The sequence below is a fragment of the Malania oleifera genome, chromosome 11 (assembly GCF_029873635.1).
Source record: "Malania oleifera isolate guangnan ecotype guangnan chromosome 11, ASM2987363v1, whole genome shotgun sequence".
In the NCBI taxonomy this organism is placed as follows: Eukaryota; Viridiplantae; Streptophyta; class Magnoliopsida; order Santalales; family Ximeniaceae; genus Malania; species Malania oleifera.
The window spans coordinates 54,205,562-54,231,027 of NC_080427.1; the positions used below are offsets into that span (position 1 = coordinate 54,205,562).

The 25,466-nt window shown below is 36.9% G+C and overlaps 2 protein-coding genes across 2 annotated transcripts; one reads left to right on the top strand and one right to left on the bottom strand.

The window, feature by feature from the left end:
- The first annotated feature begins 12,312 nt into the window (after positions 1 to 12,312).
- Positions 12,313 to 15,939, top strand: LOC131167551 (uncharacterized). The gene is made up of 4 exons (XM_058126353.1): positions 12,313 to 12,508; positions 12,981 to 13,069; positions 13,321 to 13,501; positions 15,935 to 15,939. Exons 1-4 carry the CDS (start codon positions 12,313 to 12,315, stop codon positions 15,937 to 15,939), a joined length of 471 nt encoding a protein of 156 aa, XP_057982336.1.
- Positions 15,940 to 18,985: 3,046 nt separating this feature from the next.
- Positions 18,986 to 22,550, bottom strand: LOC131168461 (polyribonucleotide nucleotidyltransferase 2, mitochondrial-like). Its single transcript, XM_058127898.1, has 5 exons — positions 22,222 to 22,550; positions 22,039 to 22,122; positions 21,560 to 21,639; positions 19,623 to 19,766; positions 18,986 to 19,407 (listed from the first exon to the last, which is right to left on the bottom strand). The coding sequence occupies exons 1-5, from the start codon at positions 22,277 to 22,279 to the stop codon at positions 19,138 to 19,140; spliced, it is 636 nt and encodes a 211-aa protein (XP_057983881.1). The 5' UTR covers positions 22,280 to 22,550; the 3' UTR covers positions 18,986 to 19,137.
- Positions 22,551 to 25,466: the final 2,916 nt, after the last annotated feature.

Below are 25,466 nucleotides of genomic sequence, written 5' to 3' on the forward strand. Positions count from 1 at the left end.
CCATGAAAAAGAAACTTCTTCTCAACCTAGTAGGTACAGAAATACCAAGTGTTTTAGGTGTTTGGGGACTAACCATATTGCATCACAATGCCCAAATAAAAGAGTAATGATTATGAGAGATGATGATACTATTAAGACCGATGATGAAGAGAGTGATCATAAGTCCATGCCTTCACTAGAAGTGTCTAGCGATGTTGAGTGTGTTGTCCATGACGAGGCATTAGTAACTAGGAGAGCTTTAAACATGCATGTGGAGAAAGATGAAAATGAGAAGCAGCGTGAGAATATATTTCATACTCGATGTTATATCCATGATAAGGTATGTAGCATGATCATCGATGGAGGGAGCTACACTAACGTAGCTAGTACCACATTAGTAGAGAAGTTGGGGTTGCAATACATAAAACATCCTAGGCAATACATAAAACATCCTAGGCCTTACAAACTTCAATGGTTGAATGAGTGTGGGGAGGTTAGGGTGAATAAGCAAGTACTGATTGTATTTTCAATTGGAAAATATTCTGATGAGATTCTATGTGATGTGGTCCTTGTGCATGCTAGTCACATCTTATTGGGCAGGTCGTGACTGTAATGACCTGAGGAATAATGGTATTTTAAATAATAAAGAAAAGGGTAAAATGGAAGTCAAACAGAAGGAGGCAGTAAGGTTGTTTTGGGCGACTCTAAATTTCGTCAACGAAGGGGGGAGTTTGTCGACAAATTTTCTATTGACTTCGTCGATGAGGTGACGTGGCTCGTCGACGAAACCCTTAGTATAAATAACCTAAAACTTAGTTTAAAAGTAGAAAAATCAGAAAATTCTCTCTCTCTCTCTCTCTCTCTCTCTCTCTCTCTCTCCTCCCTATGGTTTCTCTCTCCTCTCTCTTCGATTTTGGCTCCATCGTTCACTGGATCTACGATCAGAGGCCACCACGACGCTCATAGGGAAGTTCTCTCCAAATATGCCGAAACGGATCATTGGTGGGAGCGAATTGAAATTCATCCTTAATTCAAGGTAAGGCTAAATATTCAGAATTTGGTCTTCTCGTAGTTGTAGAAAAAAGTTATTTATAGGAAAATATTGAAGTTTAGTTCTAATAGTTATTGAATTCAGGGTGTTGAACGGGGAACCCTGCGGGTGCAGGACGAGTGAAATTTTTGGCAGATTTCTTTTCGGTACTAGGTAAGGAAATAAACTAAAGCAGTTATTTTTCACCCAAATTACTATTATTTATAAGAAAATTAATTTTTAGAAAAACATGTATTATATGAATATTATTGAGTAAATGCATATTTGGGAAAATACTGTTGTGATACAGGAATTACGATTTTAGAATGAAACGTATGATTTTATTCAGCATTGTGTGACATGACTATTATTTTTACATGATACGTATTATATTATGACAATTTTATGAATAAGCATGTTTTCAGGAATTATGAAATAGTACAGTATATAATGATTTTGAAGTACATGATAAATGACTTATTTACTCAGAATGATATGTATGAGATTTTCGACGCAATGCTGTGTATGTTATATGTTTTCGGCGCAAAGCCGTGTTTATGAAATGTTCGGTGTGAGGCCGTATTTACGAAATGTTCAGCGCAAGGCCGTATTTATAAAAGTATAGAAATGCTATCAATCCATTTATGTTAAATGCTATATTATCATGTACTATATGTTATTAAAACCCGGATGTTAGTTTAGTTCAGTTTCAGGAGCATGGTACCGTAGCTATATAAATCAGATATCTATATTCTGATTTGTGCTAACCACCCTACGATGTGACTTTTAGAATAAAGTTGTAGACGTCCACGTGGCAGTCCGGACCAGGGTGTCGCGGGCCTATCGTACTTACAGACATTTTTGACTCGGCAGTGGTCGGCCAGCCATTGTCGGGTCCCGCCTTCGGGCTGCACAACTCGTCATGGGGGGTAATACATGACACAAACTAGCTATTCATCTTGGGTATGTTTTCAGTATTATCAGCTATACCAGACATTTTATGAACTATATGATTTATTAGAAAATAGGAAAGTATATGATTATTCAATATGTTATGATGAATGTTTCAAGTATATGAAATGTACTGTATATGTATAATTGCATTAAATGTTCATGTTGTCACACAACTGTATTTAGTTTATTTTCCCTTACTAAGAAGTGTCTCACCCTGAACTTAAATAATTTTTAGGAAACCCAGAAGGACCGTCGCGTTGCGGCCGCCGATGAGTTAGTGTGTTACTACCCTATCACGAGGGTTAGTTTTATCTAGGAACAGTAGATTGGAGTTGCGGGTTCCTAGATATGCATATATGTTTTGTATTTTGGGAGATGTATATAAACACCATGTCTATGGATTATAATTCACCCTGGTATTATATCTTTTGTGGTTATGATGATGATGTTTTAAATTTACTATTACTTAGGTTTACGCTGTGAATGTCAGGTGTGTCCCCATTACCCACGGGTTCGGGTTGATGTATTTATTAAATTTGTGTTATTATATGATAGATTAAGCAGGATGTTACAATTTGGTATCAAAGCCTAGGATACTAGATTCTGTAGACTCTAGAATGCAACAGTAATAATACCAGAGTATAGGATATGGGAATTTGAGGTCTAATTTTGTAGTCTAGATGCAAGACTTCCGTGGTGGTTTGTGTGATTTTCCTGGAGTGACGATTTCGGGAAAGTCATAGTAAACTATCGTCGGGTTGGGTATCTAGGTTGCAGGATTGAACCTTGAATTAAGATCAAAAGAGACGAATTAATTAGGAGAATATATTATATGAGTTGGATTATATGTATAGTGAAGGGGTTTTAAGTTAATTTATTTGTTTTTCAGGATGGTCTCTGGTGGCAGTAGTGCCCACCCCAGCGGGAATGAGGGTGCTGGACCCTCAGGCATTGCGGGCGGTGATTCGGATGCAGTTTTACGCAGTGTGGCACAGCAAGTCATGGCCAAAATTGTCAGGAGTTTGAGGGAGCAGGGTGGTCCGTCGGCAGGCCACGATAACTCGATCGAGAAATTCGTTAAGATGAATCCTCCGGCTTTCTCATGAGGAACAGATCCTATAGTCGCTAAAAATTAGTTGTAAGAGATTGGGAAAATATTTGTAGTGCTGCAGTGTTCGGAGGAACAGAGGGTGTTATTTGCTACCTACAGACTGACTAGAGAGACTGAGAGATGGTGGTTGGCGGTGAAACATTTAAAGCAGTAGAGGACAGTACCTATGAAGATGACATGAGAGCGGTTTAAGGAGACATTCTTCAATAGGTATTTTCTAGCCTCGTCCAGGGAAGTTAAGATTGAGGAGTTCCTGAATCTGAAGTAGGGATAGCAAACCGTACAGCAGTATGCGGCGAGATTCATCGAATTATCTTGTTTCGCCCCGTACATTATACCAGATGAAGCAAAGAAGGTACGACAGTTTGAAAGAGGCCCGAGGATATAAGAACATATGCAGGTGTTGATATTGAAGTTACAAGATTTTACTAAATTGGTGGATAGGGCCACTATAGCAGAGGTTGGGGAGCGGTTGGAGGCTGAGGAGCAAAGGCAGAAGAAGAGACGCGCACCTTCCGATTCCCAGCAGGGTGTTGGCCGTGGTTCGTGGAAGAGAGGTGGCTACTACAGGGATCGGAGGCAGGAGACCGGGAATCGCAGTTTTTCAGGTGTGCAGCCATCTCCAGATTGACCGACTTGCAGGAAGAGACACCTGGGGGAGTGTTGTGTCAGGCGAGGTGTTTGCTACCGGTGTGGGGAGTCAGGGCATTTGATGAGGGACTGCTAGACTCAAATTGGTACTGCTTCTACTCCTAGACCTACTCGAGGAGGCTACTAGGCGCCACGTGGAGGCCAACAGTGGAATATGGCCCTAGCCAGGGTTTTTGCTCTGACACCGGGTGATGCTGAGACAGCCGGCAACGTGGTGACATGTATGATTAATATGTTTTCATTTAAAATTATTGCATTATTTGACTCAAGGGCTACACATTCGTTTGTATCTATGAGATGTGTTAAATTGTGTGGGGCTAAAACACAATCACTAAATGTTGAATTATTAGTAGCTACGCTGACCGGGTCAGTAGTGAGGTGTAGTGGGATACTCCATGGTTGTCGAGTTGATGTTTAGGGGAGAATTTTATCTGTTGACTTAGTGGTGTTGGATATGCATGGGTTTGATATCATCTTCGGCATAGATTGGCTAGCTGCTAATTCTGCCATTATAGATTGTCGTGCTAGAGAAATGATATTCAGACCTCTAGGGAAACCAAAATTCAGATTTATAGGGTCACGAGTGCAATCTCTACCTTAGATGGTTTCAGCTGTTTAGGCGAGGAGACTGCTCTTGAGTGGTTGTCAGGGATTACAGCCTTTGTGAAGGAAATGTCGGATGTTAGCTTTGGTGCAATCCCAAGAGGGGGGGTGAATTGGGTATTTAAAATTTATCATCTAGGTTAAACCAGATAAGTAGTATCACTTAACATAGGGTCTGTCTATGCAAATGTAAACCTAATCATTCACAATATAACATACACATGCAGTAAGTAAATTGTGGAAATGTAAAGAACACGCACGATATGTTATCGGGGTTTGGCCAACTGTGCCTACGTCCCCGCCTCTAGCTCGCAAGCCAAAGGATTCCACTAATAGCTCACTTAAGGGTGGAGCGGCACCGATTACAACCAGGTCAAATTAACACAAGGTTGACCTCAACCTTAACCAGGTCAAATAAACACAGGGCTGACCTCAACCTTAACCAGGTCAAATTAACATAGGGCTGACCTCAACCTACTTGCCTTAACAGGATGACGCACCTAGCTTTCTTAACCGGGTCTAAGCCAATCCGGGACTATTTCAGGGCTAGTCTCCCTCTTCAGGCTCGTGCCTGGAAATACAATAGATTTGTATAAAATTTGTACACGGAAATATGCTTCTAGAAAAGCAGATGTGTGCACTAATACAGCTCAATCAATAATGCAAACACGAATGATATGTAGATATACTCAATGCTCTAATGTGTGCAAAACACTCAGTCACTTGTAAGCTTTAAATTCAGATCTGGAGTGTATACCCAAGCAATATTTAAAACACACTATTCGAATATCACAAAATCAGATCAGGGTTTCAAATATGCTAAGCAAGATAAATCAAACAAACTTAATAGGATATTTCAATATCTAAAGTACAATGGAGTTGTTTGAAAGATTAGCTTTTTGCAAAAGGATTTTTGCACACAAAATTTAGGTTTAGGTAACTTGCAACTATAATGCAAGAACCACAAACCTCAAAGTCTTCCTACACAAGATTTATCAAATGAAATCTGTGGAAGAACTTTAGGCTATACTCTCAAATAAAATCAATCAAACTTTATACCAAGAGAGAGTACTAGCTAGAGAGATTACGCGCTATAGCCTTATAGAAATACTCACAATGCTTAAAGAAATCAAGATTGAAGAGTATGTGAGTCTTTACAAGAAGTATTTGGCTAATATATGGTTTTGAGAGTTGAGAGAGTTTTGCCCTAATCAAGTTTGCTAATCTCTTCGTAATTATGACAAATGAACAAGTATTTATAGGCAAGGAGGATTTTTTGACCGTTGGGCACACGATGGGTATAATTAGAAAAGATTAATGACATTTCAAATATGTTAACCCTGTTTAAAAAATGTTTAACTGCAGTAAAAATCAGGGTAACCCGAGAGGTCCGGTCAACCAGAACACTTTCGGTCGACCAAGTCTCATATGGTTCGGTCGACCAGGGGACTTTTGAACTGAGGGCTCGATCGACCAGGAGAGGGCGATTTCTTAATTTTTCGAGGTTTGGTCGACCAGGACATTTTGAATTACTTGGTTCGGTCGACCAGACTGCTGGGATTTCTCCCGAGGACCCTCCGGTTGATCAGGTAGTTGGATTACAAAAAGGGTCGGTCGACCAGATGGTCAAATTTTTGACCTAGGGAGGTTTCGGTCGACCAAGTCTTTTTGAACTACTTGGTTCGGTCGACCAGGGCTTTTTGAACTACTTGGTTCGATCGACTAGATGGTCAAACTTTTGACCTAGGGTGGTTTCGATCGGCCAGGCCAAAATGAACTGACTGTGTTGGTCGACGGAAAGTGCACCAAGTGTGCATTTTGGTCCCGTTTCGAAGCATACAAGCCCTATTCAAGTGCCTAACAAGTATGTGTAAATGTGTGCGCCCTAGGGTCACTTGGGGTCCAATTTGAAGATACTGAAAAAGTTCGGTGTCGGTCGACCTAAGGCTGTTCCCTAAGGTCTTTCTATGATCTGTGTAAGTACCTAAAGTCCAACTAAGGTCGATTTGAGCATACCTACCTATCATGCATGATGCAAATTATTACAAGTCATATGGGTGTATAGTCCATAATAAAATTACATCTCAGAATGAAGAAACTGAATAATAAATACAAATGCAGCACAAGATATTTTATTCATCGGCACGAACACCGCATGCCATCATAATAAGTCTTTTAGTCCTGAAGCGCGCACAAGGTGAACCTGCATGTAGTTCTCAGTACAACCATTAGTACCAAGAGTATTTGTCATAATCAAAACAGGGCATGACCAATCAGGTCAACATTGGAGAATGAATTAAAACTTATTAACACGCCGGTGGTGAAAGAATTTACAAATATATTCCTAGATGAATTACCAGGTTTGCCACCTGATCGTGAGGTAGATTTTCCCATTGATCTACTTAAAGGTACAACTCCGATCTCTAAAGCACCATATCGAATGACGTTGGCAGAATTGGCAGAATTAAAAGATCAGTTGCAAGATTTGCTTGATAAGGGCTTCATACGTCCTAGTGTATCTTCGTGGGGAGCTCCAGTACTATTTGTGAAAAAGAAAGACGGGTCTATGAGGATGTGTATAGATTACAGGGAGATTAATAAAGTAACTATCAAGAACAAGTATCCTTTACCCCATATCGATGACTTGTTTGATTAACTCCAGGGTACACGGGTATATTCTAAGTTCAACCTCAGATCAGGTTACCATCAAGTAAAGGTAAGAGTAGAAGATGTATCAAAGACGGCTTTCAGGACTAGGTATGGGCATTACGAGTTCCTTGTTATGCCATTTGGTCTAACGAATGCTCCTGTGATGTTTATGGATTTGATGAATAGGATTTTTCATCCATATGTAGATCAGTTTGTTGTTGTTTTTATTAATGATGTACTGGTCTATTCAAGGAGTTATGATGAGCACAAGATACATTTAAGGCTGGTTTTGCAGATGCTCAGGAAGAAGAAGTTGTATGCAAAGTTCAGCAAATGTGACTTTTGGCTCGAGAAAGTTGTGTTTTTGGGGCATGTTATCTCAAAAGACGGAATTTCTATGGATCCTAGTAAGATTGAGGTGGTAGTGAATTGGGCTAGACTGAGGAACGTTCAGAAGATCAGAAGTTTCTCGGGGTTAGTTGGTTATGACCGTCATTTCGTTGAGGGATTCTCAACCTTATCAGGGCCTCTGACACGACTGACTAGGAAAAATGCCATATATGAATAGGATGACAACTGTAAGCAGAGTTTTTAGGAACTGAAACAGAGGTTAGTCACATCACCAGTACTGATAATCTCATTAGGGGGTGAGGGTTATACTATTTACAATGATGCGCCATTGAAAGGACTTGGCTATGTATTGATGCAGCATGGCAGGGTGGTGGTATATGCATCCAGACAATTGAAAGAATATGAAAAGAACTACCTTACCCACGATCTTGAATTGGCTGCAGTGCATTGAAAATTTGGAGGCATTACCTGTACGGCGAGCAGTATGAGATTTTCTCCAACCACAAGAGTTTAAAGTATTTCTTCACTTAAAAGGAATTGAATATGAGACAGAGAAGGTGGTTAGAGTTAATTAAAGATTTTGATTGTACCATTAGTTATCACCTAGGAAAAACAAATGTGGTAGCTAATGCGTTGAGTAGGAAGTCTGTGAGACCAGTGTTAGCAGCTATGGAGATCCAGTATCCGATTATGACGGATCTAGAGAGACTCGACATAGAGTTGGTAGAGAGTGATCCTCCAGTATGTATCGCCAATTTAGTGGTACAACCTACTCTACATGAAAGAATTAAAGCTGCTCAGAAGGAAGACCCAGAATTAGTAAAAGTGATAGGTAGAGTGTAGACTGATCAGGGTGAGGAATTCTGCATTTCAGATGACGGAGCTTTACGGTCCGTTCCAGATTATGTGTTCCTACTGATGCTGACATTAGGAAGACTATTTTGGAGGAGGCTCACAGATCTTTTTATACAATTCATCCTAACAGTAAGAAAATGTATAGGGACCTGCAAGAATTTTATTGGTGGAGTGGTATGAAGAGAGAGATTGCCGGGTATGTAGCCCAGTGCTTGACGTGCTAGCAGGTAAAATCTGAGCACTAGAGGCCGACGGGTCAGTTGCAGCCACTATTTATCCTAGAGTGGAAGTGGGATCATATATCTATGGATTTTGTCTCAGGGCTGCCGTCAACATCACATGACCAGAATGCGATTTGGGTGATAGTGGATCGGTTGACTAAGACCGCCCATTTCCTCCCTATTAAGATAAGCTATCCACTTAGCCGTTTGGCGAAAATTTATGTCCAGAAGATAGTTCGTTCTCATGGGGTGCTGGTATCTATAGTGTTAGATCGAGACCCATGTTTCACATCACGGTTATGGAGAAGTTTGTAGGAAGCTTTAGGGTCTCAGCTATCGTTCAACACGACATTCCATCCTTAGTCGAATTGGCAGACTGAGAGGACGATACAAATATTAGAAGATATGCTCGAAGCGTGTGTTTTAGATTTTGGGGGTAGCTGGACTTAGTTCATGCCACTGGTAGAGTTTGCGTATAATAACAGTTACCAGTCCAGCATCGGCATAACACCATTTGAAGCTTTATACGGTAGAAAACGACGTTCTCCATTATATTGGGATGAGATGGGTGAGCGGCGAGTTGTGGGACCAAAGCTTGTACAACAGGCGTACAATAAGGTTCGACTCATCAGGGATAGAATCAGTGCAACTCAGAGCCGATAGAAGAGTTATGCTGATAATCGCTGCGGGAATTTGGAGTTCGATGTGGGTGATCATGTATTTTTGTAGATAGTTTCGTTGAAAGGGGTTATGAGGTTTGGTAGGAAGGGTAAACTTAGCTTTAAGTTTATCCGTCCATTTGAGATTTTAAAGAAAGTGGGGCCGGTGGCCTATAGGCTAGCCTTGCCACCTACACTATCCAGGATGCACGACGTATTCCACGTATATATGTTGAGAAAATACGTCCCAGACCCTTCTCTTATTACTAGTTATGGTGAGTTAGAGTTCAGTGATTCACTAGTCTATGAGGAGGTACCCATGTAGATTTTGGACAGAAGAGAACAAGAACTATGTTATAAGAAGATTCCTTTAGTAGAGGTTTTATGGAGAAATCATACAGTAGAAGAGACTTCTTAGGAGCTCGAGGAACATATCAGACAAAAGTACCCGTAATTGTTCCAAGAAGTTTAGATGTAATTAGAAAATGTAAGTAAATATGTAGTATTTCTTTTACAGGTACATGTAATACTTTGGTTAGTAAGTGGTATTTTAGTTTTGGGGGAATTTCTTTTGGTTTATGTAATCTCCCAGGACTTGGAATGTAACTATGGTATTCGTCCGCCATAAGTGAGGGTAAGTAATAAAATAAGTAGATCGTTTTGCTTTTAAAGGATGATGAGTTGTATGAATAGTAAATTTCGAGGACAAAATTTTATAAGGAGGGGAGAATGTAATGATCTGAGGAATAATGGTATTTTAACTAATAAAGAAAAGGGTAAAATGGAAATCGAATAGAAGGATGCAGCAAAGAAGGATGCAGCAACCTTCGTTGATGAACGCTTCGCGTTTGTCGATGACGTGGCAGTATAGGCTTGTCGACGAAGGTGTGCCTCGTCGACGAGAAGATACCGAGAGGTTGTTTTTGGCGACTCTGAATTTCGTCGACGAAAGGGGGAGTTCGTCAATGAATTTTCTATTAACCTCGTCAATGAGGTAACGTGGCTCATCGACAAAGCTCTTAGTATAAATAGCCTAAAACTTAGTTTAAACGTAGAAAAATCAGAAAAATCCCTCTCTCTCTCTCTCTCTCTCTCTCTCTCTCTCTCTCTCTCTCTCTCTCTCTCCTCCCTATGGTTTCTCTCTCCTCTCTCTTCAATTTCAGTTTCGTCATTCACCGGATTGACGATCTGAGGTCACTACGATGCTCCTAAGGAAGTTCTCTCCAAATCTACCGGAACCGATCGTTGGTAGGAGTGAGTTGAAATTCATCCCTGATTCAAGGTAAGGCTAAATATTCAGAATTTGATCTTCTCGTAGTTGTAGAAAAAAGTTATTTATAAGAAAATACTAAAGTTTAGTTCTAGCAGTTATTAAATTCAAGGTGTTGAACGGGGAACCCTGCGGATGCAGGACCAGTGAAATTTTTGGGGGATTTCTTTTCAGTACCAGGTAAGGGAATAAATTAAAGCAGTTAATTTTTCAACCAAATTACTATTATTTATCAGCAAATTAATTTTCAGAAAAACATGTATTATATGAATATTATTGAGTAAATACATATTTGGGAAAATATTGTTGTGATACAAGAATTACGATTTTAGAATGAAATGTATGATTTTATTCAGCATTGTGTGGCATGAATATTATTTTTACATGATACGTATTATATTATGGCAATTTTATGAATAAGTATGTTTTCAGGAATTATGAAATAATGCAGTATATGATGATTTTGAAGTACATGATAAATGACTTATTTACTCAAAATGATATGTATGAGATTTTCGGCACAATGCTATGTATGTTATATGTTTTCGGCATAAGGCCATGTTTATGAAATGTTCAGCGTGAGGCCGTATTTACAAAATGTTTGGCGCAGAGCCATATTTATGAAAGTATAGAAATGCTATCAATCCATTTATGTTAAATACTATATTATCATGTACTATATGTTATTAGAACCTGGATGTTAGTTTAGTTCAGTTTCAGGAGCACGGTACCGTAACTATATAGATCAGATATCTATGTTCATATTTGTACTAACCGCCCCACGAGGGGGTGGGAGATGGATAGTCGATGTGACTTTTAGTGTAGAGTGTTATACATCCACCTGACAGTCCGAACGTGGGTGTGGTGGGTCTATTGTACTTACAAACATTTTTGTCTCGGCGGTGGTTGGCCAGCCATTATCGGATCCCGCCTTCGGGCCACACAATCCGTCATGGGGGGTAATACATGACACCAACTAACTATTCATCTTGGGTATGTTTTCAGTATTATCAACTATATCAGACATTTTATGAACCATATGATTTATTAGAAAATACGAAAATATATGATTATTCAATATGTTATGATGAATGTTTCAGGTATATGAAATGTACTGTATATGTATAATTGCATTAAATGTTCATGTTGTCACACAACTGTATTTAGTTTATTTTTCCTTACTGAAAAGTGTCTCACCCCGAACTTAAATAATTTTCAGGAAACCCAGAAGGACCGTCGGGTCGCGGCCGCCATTGAGTTAGTGTGTTACTACCCTATCAGGAGGGTAAGTTTTATCTAGGAACGGTAGATTGGAGTTGTGGGTTCCTAGATATGCATATATGTTTTGTATTTTGGGAGATGTATATAAACACCATGTCTATGGATTATAGTTCACTCTGGTATTATATCTCTTGTGGTTATGATGATGATGTTTTACATTTACTGTTGCTTAGGTTTCCGCTGTGAATGTCAGATGTGTCCCCGTTATCCATGGGTTCGGGTTGATGTATTTATTAAATTTGTGTTATTATATGATGAATTAAGCAAGATGTTACAGTAGCAATATGATCGACGTGTCACTTATGATGGGCTCAACAATAGGTATTCCTAAGCAAGTATATGAAGATCAAATGAGATTGAAAGGAGCAAATGATGAGAAAAAAAAAATAGAGGCTGAGAATAAAACAAAAGGAAAGGTAGAGAGCATTGAAAAAAAAAAAAAAGAGGCGAGAAAAAAAGAGCAAGAGAGGAGCTGAAATAAGAAAAAAAAATGGTAAAAATGAGGGAAAAATAGCGAGAGAGGAAAAAGTGAGTTTGTATGCAAAGGAAAAAGAGTGTAAGAAACTTTTTATGCACAAAGACCTCCATTTGTACTCATGTACAAGGAGACATATTTGAGCACTAACGAACTCACATCTTCCTTGCCTAGTGTTGTTGTTTCTTTGCTGTAGGAATACAAGGATGTATTTCCTATAGATATGACCAATGGTTTGCCACCGATTAGTGGAATTGAGCATCAGATTGACTTCATCCCTGGGGCTACAATTCCCAACCGTTCGGCCTATAGGAGCAGCCCCGAGGAGACTAAGGAAATTCAAAGACAAGTCGAGGAGTTGCTAGCTAAAGGGCATGTGAGGGAGAGCATGAGTCCGTGTATGGGTACTCATGCTATTGGTAATGAAGAAAGATGGATCATGGAGGATATGTGTGGACTGTAGAGCCATCAATAAAATCACTGCAAAGTATCATCATCCTATCCCTAGACTAGATGACATGTTATATGAACTGCATGACTCTTGCATCGTTTCTAAAATTGATTTAAAAAGTGGCTACCATCAAATAAGAATGAAACCGAGTGATGAATGGAAAACTGCATTTAAGTCAAGGTACGGTTTGTATGAATGGATGGTTATGCCATTTGATCTCACCAATGCACCTAGTACTTTCATGCGCTTGATGAATCATGTGTTGCGTGCATTTATATCCATATTTGTTGTTGTCTACTTTGACGACATCCTAGTGTACATCAAGAATCTTGACGATCACTTTGATCATTTGAAAAGTGTATTGGATGTTCTTAGGGAAGAAAAATTGTTTACTAACCTAAAGAAATGTAATTTTTGCATGCAAAAGGTTATTTTATTAGGTTATATGCTGAGTGCTAAGGGCATAGAAGTCGATGAGGAAAAGGTGAAAGCAATAAAAGATTTGCCAACACCTAAATCTGTAACTGATGTATGCAATTTTCATGGGTTGGCTAGTTTTTATAGGCAATTTGTGAGAGATTTTAGCACCATTGCTACACATTTAATTGAAGTGATAAAAAAGAACGTGGGTTTAAATGGGGTAATGCACAAGAATATGCCTTTAAAATGCTTAAAGATAGGTTATGTTCTGCTCCATTGTTGCTTTTACTTGATTTCATTAAAACTTTTGAGATTGAATGTAATGCCTCCGGGATTGGAATTGGAGTTATTTTGATGCAGGATAAGTGTCCCATTGCATATTTTAGTGAAAAGCTCAATGGGGTAGCATTGAGCTACTCCACGTATGATAAAGAACTATATGCCTTGGTGAGGGCATTGGAGATGTGGCAACACTACTTGTGGCCTAAAGAATTTGTGATCTACTTTGATCATGGATCATTAAAGCATTTGGGGGGGCAAGGTAAGCTAAATCGTTGCCACACCAAATGGGTAGAGTTCATCGAAACCTTCCCATATGTCATTCAGTACAAGCAAGGAAAAGAGAATGTCGTGGCTGATGCACTTTCTTGCAAGAATGCCTTAATTACTACACTTAGCACTAAGTTATTAGGTTTTGAGTACATAAAGGATTTATATGCTAAAGATTATATTTTGATAATGTGTATTACGCATGTGATAAAGTTGCGTTTCATAAATTCTATAGACATGATGGATATTTGTTTAGGGAGAATAGACTTTGTGTGCCTAACTGCACCTTAAGATAATTGCTTGTGTGAGAGTCATATAGTGGGGGTTTGATGGACATTTTGGGGGACAGAAGACTTCAGATATTCTGCATGAACACTTTTTTTGGCCACATATGCATAGAGATGTAGATAGAGTGTGTTCTAGATGCATTTCATGTAAACAAGCTAAGTCTAAGGTCTTACCTCATGACCTTTATACTCCTTTGCCTGTACCTAATGAACCTTGGGTAGACATTTCAATGGATTTCATATTAGGTTTGCCTAGGTCCAAAGGGGGTATGGACTCTATATTTGTGGTGGTTGATAGATTTTCTAAAATGGCACATTTTATTCCTTGTCATACAACTGATAATGCCACAAATATAGCCAATTTATTCTTTAAGGACATTGTGTGATTGCATGGCATTCCTAGGACAATTGTGAGTGATTGGAATGTTAAATTCCTTAGCTACATTTTGAAAGGTTTTGTGGGGAAAGTTAGGAACTAAGCTATCGTTTTCTACTACTTGTCATCCTCAAATCGATGGTCAAACCGAAGTAGTTAATCAAACTTTAGCTAACTTATTGCGTGCGGTCATTCAAAGAAATTTAAAATCATGGGAAGAATGTATACCACTTGTTGAGTTTGCTTATAATAGAACTGTGCATACTTCTACTAATTTTTCTCCATTTGAAATTGTTTATGGTTTTAATCCTTTGACTCCATTGGATTTGATGTCGTATCTGTGAATGAGATAGCTAGCTTAAATGGACGACACAAGGCTGACTTGGTGAAGAGGATCCATGAACAAGCACGACAATACATCGAAAAGAAGAACCGACAATATTCATCTTAAGCCAATAAGGGGCGCAAGTTCGTTAGTTTTGAACCAAGAGATTGGGTATGGGATCGTATGAGAAAAGAGAGGTTTCCTACTAAAAGGAAAACGAAGCTACACTCAAGGGGTGATGGACCTCTTCAACGACAATGCATACAAGTTGGATCTGTCGAGTGAGTATAAGGTCAATGCAACTTTCAACGTTTCCGATTTATCCCTTTTTTATGTAGGTGATGATTCGAGAACGAATCTTTTTAAGGAGAGGGAGAATGATATGAACCAACAAGCTTTGATTGCACAGGATGATCTGCACATGCCAAGCGGACCCATCACAAGAGCTAGAGCCAATAAACTCAACGAGGCTATGCAAGGACTAATTGAGAAGTTGCTTGAGCAAGAGTCAATGAGGGCCATGGACACTAAAGAAAATGACTTTCTTGAAGAGCCTAAGATGGTGAAAATTCTAAAAATGCGTGAAGTTGGAACCTTAAACCAATAACGGTTGTTTTGGGGAATTTTTATTATTATTTTAATTAAAGTATGGGATAAATAGTGGTCAATTGCTTCAATTAAGCATGACATGTGACTTGCACATGTTTCATTAAATGACACGACATGCTTAAGGTTATGTGGGGCTATTTTATTGGCGAGATTGATGTCATAGCCTATTCTTATTGGCTGGGCTAATGTCATAGGTTTCTTTTATTTTATTGGCCAGATTGATATCATAGTCTATTCTTATTGGCTAGGCTGATGTCATGGGTTTCTTTTATTTTCCATAAGTAGCCAACTCTCTGTTGTATTGAAGGACATATTTTTTGGCTAAATACAATTCCAAGTGAGGTTGATTTCTCTTCAAGTTCTTCATTGAACTTTCACCGAACTTATCAAAGGTGCTACCTTTGTCGCGTTCATCCATTAATTTAATATTATTGGTTTGTGATTCACATCAAGCAATAGGTCACGGATCAACTACCATGTTGAATCTTATTTTGGGTTTAGGGTTTTGATAAATCTGATTTAGGGTTTTAGGACGTTCATTCTTGGGGTTCCGCATCACCAAAGGTACATCGGAAAACTTATTGTACTTAGTGTCGACAAATCTCAATTTTCTAACAATTATTTCAATTGTTTAAATTTCAAAAGTTTGCTAGTGATTACGCATCAAAGTTGCGTAATTAAGTATTTAACTGCATTAATGAAGTGTTACAATTTTAATTAAATACTTAATTATGTTCAGTATTTTAATCATCGAGCTCAATTAATAATCTTGAGATAATTATCCTATTTTTACTGTAAATTTACAAATATTTATGTTAATTATTGCAGGATAATTTTTGAAAGTTAGAGGAGATACAATCATTCCTTTCCCTGCTGACTTAAAACATAACGACATAAGACATAAATATTTACATTCCCCAAAGTATTATCATTATATACCCTTTTTCTTTTATGATCCTCAAAAAGGCTAAAACCCTCGAGCTCCCTAAGTCCGATCTCGAGAATGTCCTGAAAAAGAAATAATCATTTTCGGGTGAGACACATCTTAATAAGGGAAGAAACAATATATTAATAACAGTGTGTAGCTAACATGAGATTATAAATATCATTTTAATAACATTATCATAAACATTGAAATCATTCTCTGAACCTAATCAATCACATGCAAAGATTTAACCCATGAGATTACCCAAGGATAGGGATGATTACCCGCCCATACAAGTAGCACCCTTCTGCTGTGTCTACTGAAGCATACCAGGGCACTCACTTTTCTCAGCAAACCCTCAAGCATTAAATTGATCTCGTACTCACACAGTTCAACAATGATTTACTAGCAAAGACTTTAAGGATAGGGAAATCTATTCGCCCATACAAGTAGGTTCCCTCTACCCTAATACGTTATGCTGCTATTGTCACATCTGAAGTTACTAGCGCACTCGCCTTACTCAGCAAGCCCTCAGACGAAGAGTACGCCCCGCCCAATCATAACATGCTCTACATACATAGATACTTCTAATACCATAATACATTATTCTTTCTGTCATTATTCAATCATACACATCTGTTCATGTTCATAGCTTAAAAATTTCATTGCATTTCACTTTACGTAATCTTTAACATTTCATCGTTCACATTTGTCATTTCATTCCAATGTCATTTCATGATATTTTCCTTTCTTTCATTCGTACTACAACTAGTTTTTAGCTATCATTAGTTAGTTTATAACTCCTTTTAGCTGTCATCAATTAGTCTACATAGAAATGTGTTAGATCTGCTAACATGACTCTTTTCAGCTCTCTTACATTTACATGGTTGTATTAACATACACAAACAGTATAGTCCATATCATATTTTATTCTTAATATTTTATTTACTTAACCTGCATCTCATACATTTAAGATATATTTGCATAGAGTTTACATTTACTCATGCTACACAATTTAACAGTAAAATTCATACATATTCCTATAAAATAAGTCAACCCACATTTAACATTTATATGCTGAAAATACATTTCATTTCTTACATAATTCCTCAGAAATTACTTTTCACTTTCATTCGTTTACTTTCACATATACATAACTATATAAGCAGTCATAGACTCAAAAAACATAATTTTACATGATTGACATTTTATAATTCACTTCAAAACATACATAAAATGTAACATAATTTATTACCTTTAATTTCATAAAATCTGATTTAATATATAATTTCTCCTTACCTGAATCATTGAACTACACCGATAGGAATCCCACACCTACATCAATAAGATTAGGTAAGTTCCCATCCATCCATGTCATAGACAAGGACGCACCGTTTCGTCCGCTCTGGCCAGAGTGGGGGTTGCATCCCAGTAGGCTTTAGCAAAGCATATCCTAGTCTTGCTGCATCGTTACCTATGATTAATGTCATGGGAGATAATCATTGGGTCACTACACGATCTACATTCCCTGAGGAGACAATCTGACATTTTGTGGTTAATTATTACATGACATAACTCCTATACTTGAGATAGTTTTTGCGCTACTCATTTTAGAGTGAGTCAGCTAGGACTTGTTTAGTTGAAAAAATAATTTTTATTTTTCAATTATAGTTTTTTAAGGTTTCATTTGGAACTAAGAAAACAATAAGAAAAGGAAAGAAAAATATCAAATAATTCATATTTTTATGTTTGGTTACCAAGGAAAAGGAAAAAGAAAATAAATAATACACTAATTTATGAATAATATATTGATTTTGTGCATCATTAATATTTAACTTTTTCATATTTTTAATCATATTAAAATAAATTTTCATTATCATTAATATGTAATACAAAAGGAAAATACAATAGAAAATGAGTTTTGTCTTCCTTTTACTTTTATTTCCTTTTTGCAAGTAAAATCTTTGATCCAAACACACCATAAGGGTCCATTTGGATCAAGGATTATACTTAAAGAAAACAAGGAGGAAACATATTTTCCATTATCTTTTCCTTCTCTATTAAAATACCATAAAAAATGAAAGTTTGTTTTAATATGACTACAAGTTAAGAAAAATTAAATGTTGATAATATATAAAATTAAATTTTGTTTATAGATTTAGTGTATTTTTTATTTATTTTTATTTTTCTTAATAACCAAACATGAAAATGTGAATTTCTTGATATTTTCCTTTTTCCTTAATATTTTATGAGTTCCAAAAGGGGCATAAGTCTCTATTTGGAACTCCGAAAATTAGGTAACTCCCCAAAATCCATTCTCCAAAAAGTTTCTTATATAATATTTAAAAATTAGAAAACAAGTTGTTTTTTCGTAATATTTTGAAAATCTAAAAATTAAAATTAACAAGTTATTGTGCAAAGCCAAACAAACCTTGAATCATTATAAATTTTAATAAAAAATAAGAAAATTTGTAAACTTTATAAATTAAAAATGAAAAATGTTGATAATTCTCTGTTTGTATTTTTCGACTCTATTATATTTTATACTTGTGCTGAGTGAGTATCACTAATTAAGCTCAACTAAAGTATTTTTCAAAATATTTCTAATTTTTTCCTTAAAAATTAACAAATTTAATTCTAAATAGTATGAAGTTGCAAAATCTAGATTCCAACTAGCTATGCATCCTACGAGTATATTCAAGTTTAGAGATTCAGAGAAGAAAGTTAGTTAAGAAATACAATTATATTAAAATATATCCAAAATTCACCGAAATTCAAATTTAAAGTACGAAATTCAAGCTCCCAAACATCACCTTGGCGTCACCATCTTCACCGAGGCATCAAATCCTCGTTCCATACATGTTAGCCAAAAATAACAACCGACAAGCGTACTCTCTCAAACCAAAATTTGTATCAACAACAATAATTTTTGCTTAAAGAATAAAAACATTCCCTTTAAAAAACAAATGACATGTGCATCTCATTATTAGAATCAAGTAAACATTATTATAATCCCATTATTAGAGAATTCTAATAAAATAAAAAATTTCATGTTTGATTATAAAAGAAATTAAGAACTCTGACTTCAGAAGATTTTTGCTCCTCATCACTCTGCAGCACTCCGAATTACGATTGGTGGTGGTGAGAAAATAGAAGAGTCTTGACTTTCTTGTTCATCAGATACATCAGCCAGTGAGGAAATATTAGGGGCTTGCTTTGTAGGTGAGATAGATTTTTCAGCCACCTTATACTCCTCAGATCCTGGTTTGGGTACAGTTGCTTTAAGGGATAATTTAAAGTTGCCACGAACATCCTTCTCTATGCACATTACAGAAAGCTGCTGGCCAACAGACACCACATCTGAAACTCGAGAGACCTGATAATACAACAGGTGCATGCCTTATAATTAATTAGAATGAAAACTGCAAGGGTTTAGAAAATAATTCCACAACAAAGTCGTGCATCACCACAAGAAGAAAGGATCATTTGAAAACTAAAATCAATATATAAGTTCTGAAAATCTTATGCAAACGATTGAACTTTAACAAGTAGATGTTTATTTTTGCACTAGAGATCATTTTGAGAACATACCAAATCATGGGATAACTCAGATATGTGTAGAAGACCCTGTTGCCCACCATTTAACTCCACAAAAGCCCCAAATTCTTTCACTGAAGTGACAACACCCTTGTAGATTCCTCCAATTTCAATCTCACGGCCAATTATAAAATCAACCTGAGCCACACCCAAAAATTGAGTTCAACTTTACTGACACAAATAAATAGTTTGGCTCCACACACTAATTCAGCCAAAACATCAAAGAAAGGTGTAACAATAGGATGAGATAAAAATATCTTATGTCCATGCCAGCATCGGCAATATAAACAAGGAAGCACTGACTTCATGTAGGACAATATTTCAAGGGAAAAAAAGTAAAGATTTTTTCCTACAAATTTTGGAACATTCATTTTGAATAAAACAAAGGAACTAGTATAAACATATTTCAATAAGAACAAGAATAGAATGAACATGTGCTTCCGAAGTAGTCACAATGAACAATATTTTGCTTTTTTTCCCCCAGGGAGGGGTTCACCATTTTAATAGCAGGAGAAAAGCTTTTTCACAACAAAAAGAGCAGGGAGGAGGGTTCTCACGGCTTATATTAGGCATTGGTGATGATATTTATTTGAAACTGGTGTTGTCTTGGAACAGTTACTAGATCACAATCAAAATAAATTTAAGGCACATAGAAACAAAAGTATCAATTTACCATCAAACTGCGTTAAATTTCAAGCAATACCAGTTCACATCCCAGCCAGAAAAACACTGCTCAATATGCCTGCATCTTTTGGATTAATTTGGTTCACAAGAAGTCGAATTTCCAAAAAATTAGTGCCCTTACCATATACATTATTCGGTTAATCCTCGACCCTTCTCAAGAAGAACCATATTTTCCTGGTCAAAAAATGTTCAGCAGCACCCAGCAATTTGTTTAACCAGGTTGGACATCACTGTAGCATAACAGAATAGCATTTCATCTCCTCAGAGGGAAAAGCTACAAACTGCTTCCTTCGTGAGTAAATCACTATAAATGCTTCCTTTGTGAGTAAATCTCGAAAAAATGAGCAGTCTATTTAGTGTACAGAAACTACAACACAGTCAATTTCGTAGGAACTACACCACTTTACCTTCCAATGTGATTTTATAAATGTCTTGCCTAAAAAATATGGATTAAATTCAAAAGAATTCTTTACAGCAGGTTTGATTCATGAAATAATGATTTGGGAGTATTAGACCCAATATTAGATTGATTAACGACACTTCATCAGATGCATTCCATGACTGGCGGTTGAAGCAGATGCATTCCGAAGAAGAAAAGAAGTTGTGCATTGCTTTGATGCATATTAAAGGATATGGCTTAGTAATGGAATTTGTCAAAACACTGAACTAAAATAAGCATTAATACATTGAAAAACTACAGAGAGTAGAGGTCCTGCAGTTTGTTCCGGGTGAGAATTTGTCTCCTTAGCATTCTACAGGAAATGCAATGTATTGTCACCTGCTAATGACTTGGATGTGAAATTAAACTTTAAGTATTTTTCCCACAATGTATATAACAGTCCGATAACCATGAGAAAGCTTCAAAGCATAATTCTATGTTTTTTTTTAAAGGGTAGATTTGTGCAAGAGCAGGGTTTGTCCTTCTCACAGAGCTGCCTCAGCCCACGCCATCCTCCTTTTTAAGGCGTTCATGTTGGAGAGCAGTGTGTGTTTAGTGGTTTTTTTTCCGTTTTTTTTTTTTTTCTTTATCTTTTTGGGTTCCCCCCCACCCCAGGGGGAAGGTTGGGAATGGATAGGATGTTTCATGAAAGATGCTTCCGAGACATAATTTCTTTCTCCAAAAAGCACATATAAAGCATGTCACATACCACTGACATCACATAACATATAACCACTTCAAAAATGAAACATTACTCCATTCAAATGCCAACGGTGAATATGATAGTTCAACAAAATCCAAAAAATACCTCTTCTTGTGCTCTTTCCATTACAGATTGATTCTTAGCAAGTATGGTAAGTGTTCCATTACCCACAGATATCCGTGCACCTGCATTACAGTACATTTACAAAATGAAAAAAAAACAAAAAAAGAAATCATGCATATTATGATTTAATGAAAGCTCCTTATCGATTTAGTATTCTGAAATTTTCTGTGCAAAAAAGCTTCTCACAAGAAGTGTGCCAAATTGAGTAAACCAATTAGAACAGCACACTATATACAAATACATGCAAATGAATACAACAAACTCAAATATAATGTTGTCGAGAACTTTCATGTGGCTAAGTTTATCAATCCATAATTCAAAAGGAATTATGAACGTCCAATAAATTTGAAAGGAACTAGAGTGGGCCTTTCACAGTCGGACATCTTCCAAATGTCTAAATCTTTATAGGAAAAAGAGAGAATATCAGATAATACTAAATCATCTTCAAATTCAAATAAAACCTGTTTCTTCTTCAATTTTTTCCTTCACAACACCCATAGGCCCAATCAAACGACGAAGAGCATCATTGCTGAATTTCAATGTGGCTGCAGCACATAGATATTCTCAATGAACAAAGGAATAACATCACCTTGAAAGCAGTAAGTCAGTAAGTCAAATAGAAAATCAAAAGCAGAGCACTCAACCTAATCGAGGGGAATTTCTGTCATGTTGAGTACGCGGTGCATTTATCTCTTGCTCCATGCGGTCAAGGATTTGAAGACGACCCTTAAGAGCAGGCTCTAAACACTCACATATAATATCTAAAGGAATTCCGGCAGGTTTTATATCTAACTGAATTGCAGTTACTCCATTTCTTGTGCCTGCAATCTTGAAGTCCACGTCCCCCAGATGATCTTCCAAGCCCTGAAAATTCAATGTTCAACTATTGAGTAGAAACTTAGCTGTAAATAAAATATTAAAAAATATTAGCTAACTAGAAAGCTATTAATAGCAAGCTTTTCCGAAATTAACATTCAAATGCAATAAATGAAACAATTCTTAAGAAATAAAAATAAAAAACGAAGATAAAACAACAGGTTACAGTTTCTAATACTCAACACATAAATTTATTTATTTATTTATTTTTTAAAAGGAAACAAAAACAAAACAAACAGGCTGAATAGAAGAAACTTGCCAAAATATCAGTCAGTATGCGATAATCCTTAATTGTGCCAGTTGATGGGTCAACTTCACTTACAAGACCCACTGAAACTCCTGCCACATGTTCTCGTAGTGGAATGCCAGCATCCATCAAAGCCATACTAGCTGCAAAACATAAAATATTTTTTGAAAAATGTATCATACCGAAGACAAATACTTTACACATAACCGGAGGCCAAAAAAAAAAAAACATTTTCAATCATAATTGCAATGAAAGTTAGCACAAGTGGAATAGGAGTAACAAACAGCCATCCGTATGTATGACATGAATCCAACTCCACCAAGAAAAGTTTAACAGCAATCAGTATTCTTCGAAAAATTCTCTACACAAATGAATGCCTAAGAAAAACAGTTAAATGAAAAACTTACCAAAAAATATTTAAATTAACCAGTAGCACTGGAAAAATCTCTACACGCATGATTGCTTAATATAAACAATTCAACCAACACCAATAAAAACACTAAGAAATGACATAATTTAAGACCAAAGTTTTCTAGGCATATAACAGAAATGAAATGCAACGCAAATTGGAAGTTCATAAAGACAGAATGATGAATCCAGTCAAAAAGCACAGTTCCATGCCTAGTGAGACTTATCAGAGCTTCAGATAGAAAAGTATACCTCCGCAGACAGATGCCATTGATGTTGAACCATCAGAAGCCATGACTTCTGAATTGATACGTATAGTATACAATAAATCATCCTCTGGAGGCAGGACAGCGAGCAGAGCTCTCTCTGCAAGAGTGCCTAACAACAAAAAGTGATCAAGCACAAATTAATGTATTTTGGACAACATTAACTTAGTAAACCATCTATGCATCCTAGACATAGAAGTCTTCTTATAAAACTTCATTTTAAAATATAATAATAAAATATGGATAGTACTTCTCACATAAGCAGTCTACAAGTGGCCAAGCGGAAGAGTGGGGAGGGGCGGAAGGAAAAATTGTATGCTCCAGTATTTTACAAAGAATCAGGTAAACTTGATCCACAAATTAACAAAACTTGGCCTAAAAAATATGAACTTGACGAATCAAACTCAAGAAACTAATTTTAGTTGCTGCTTAACAAAATTGCGAATTCAGCACTAAAAATAGTTAGCGCCACTAAAAAATTCAGTCTTCAGACATCAGCCATGTCAAACATAATATTTCTGCCTCTATTAAGTGTTCACTGAGGTTATCAAACTCAGAATCATTTGGTTCAAATTTTGTTGACATAACATAACACCACCGAACAATGTTTTAGAAGGCAAATGTGTAAGGTGTCTGTAAGCCTTAAGGCGTTGGGGCATAAGCCTTTTGAAAATTTAATTTTTAGATAAAAATATGCAAATAAATTACATACATTTTAAAAATTAAGAAAAATTAAGGAAGTCACAAATATAATGCAAAACAAATTCAAATATAATTTGCGAACTACTTGTTGACCATTCAAAAATTGTTAACACTTGAACTCATTTTGTAAATCATGAAAAGGGATATCTATAACATCACAAAGCTCAAATTATTTTTGAAATCTAAGATACAGTCTTCAATTAAATTGGAAAGGCTGAGGCTTAAGATTTTTAGGAATCAACTCATATTATGACAGTCTTTTTTCAAGGATCTACTAAGCACTTGTCCACATCACGGGTTCGACTCATGGAGGTTAGCTGATTGTTTTTATACTGCTCTTACCCCTGATTGCAAGTGTTTTGTCCAGACTATGTCTAATGGAGAGCCCGTCAGCGAGGATCCAGATCAGGTATTATCATTCTTTGATTACTTATCTGACAATGTGCCACAGTGGAACACACGATGCACTCAGGCACCCATAACTGCACACCCTATCAGCACAATCGGTGGTGGAGATGTATACGAGCCACCAAACTGCACAAACAACCCTCCGCCTCAATATCAGCCACAACAGATCTCTCTGAGCTGTACGTCGTCAGACCTTTTCGAGGATAGCATAACAAAGATGGCGAACATATTCCAACAATTCATACAAACTCAAGTCGATCATAATAATGAATTGCGGGATACCATTAATGCGATAAGCACGCAGTTGGACATCTTAGAAAACGAAGAATTGCCCGTGGAACCTCATCCTAGTCCTTAAGAGTACCAGCAACCACACCAACAAATACACGATGTTTCTCTTGAGACAGCAGAGGCCACCACTACTTCGAGAAGCGAGAAAGAATTTCCCCAACTTGAGATGCTCATCGTCGAACACCCAGTTGTCCCAGCACTAGAAGTTATGGCTGAACTAGAAGAGGTCAAACAAAAATCAAAGGAAACGAGGCTAGAAGCGGAGCAGTTAGTTGATGATGAGACTGATACTCATACGGAGTACCAACCTATGGTACCTCATACTCCCAGCTCAGAAATCGTGAAACCGTCACTCCCGCCTAAATCAGATGTTAAGGAGCAGTGTGGAGGCAGACTCTTGCAGTGGTATGATGATATGTACACCCGATAAAGAGGGTGACCAGTCTGGTGAGCATATAATTTTCAAAGAACCAGGTAAAACCTTTAATGTTAATGCTTCTGAAGAACTGCAGGTAATTATTCCGATCACTTTCTCTCAACCGTTCGTTCGTAAAAAAGCAAATTTCCTAGAAACGATATTGAATAAAGACCCTTTCTTGTCAACACAAGAGGTCGACCTGCACACAAATTGTTTGGTATTTTGACACGCATTAATTCATTTGAGGTTGATTTTCGTGCAGGTATGACGATT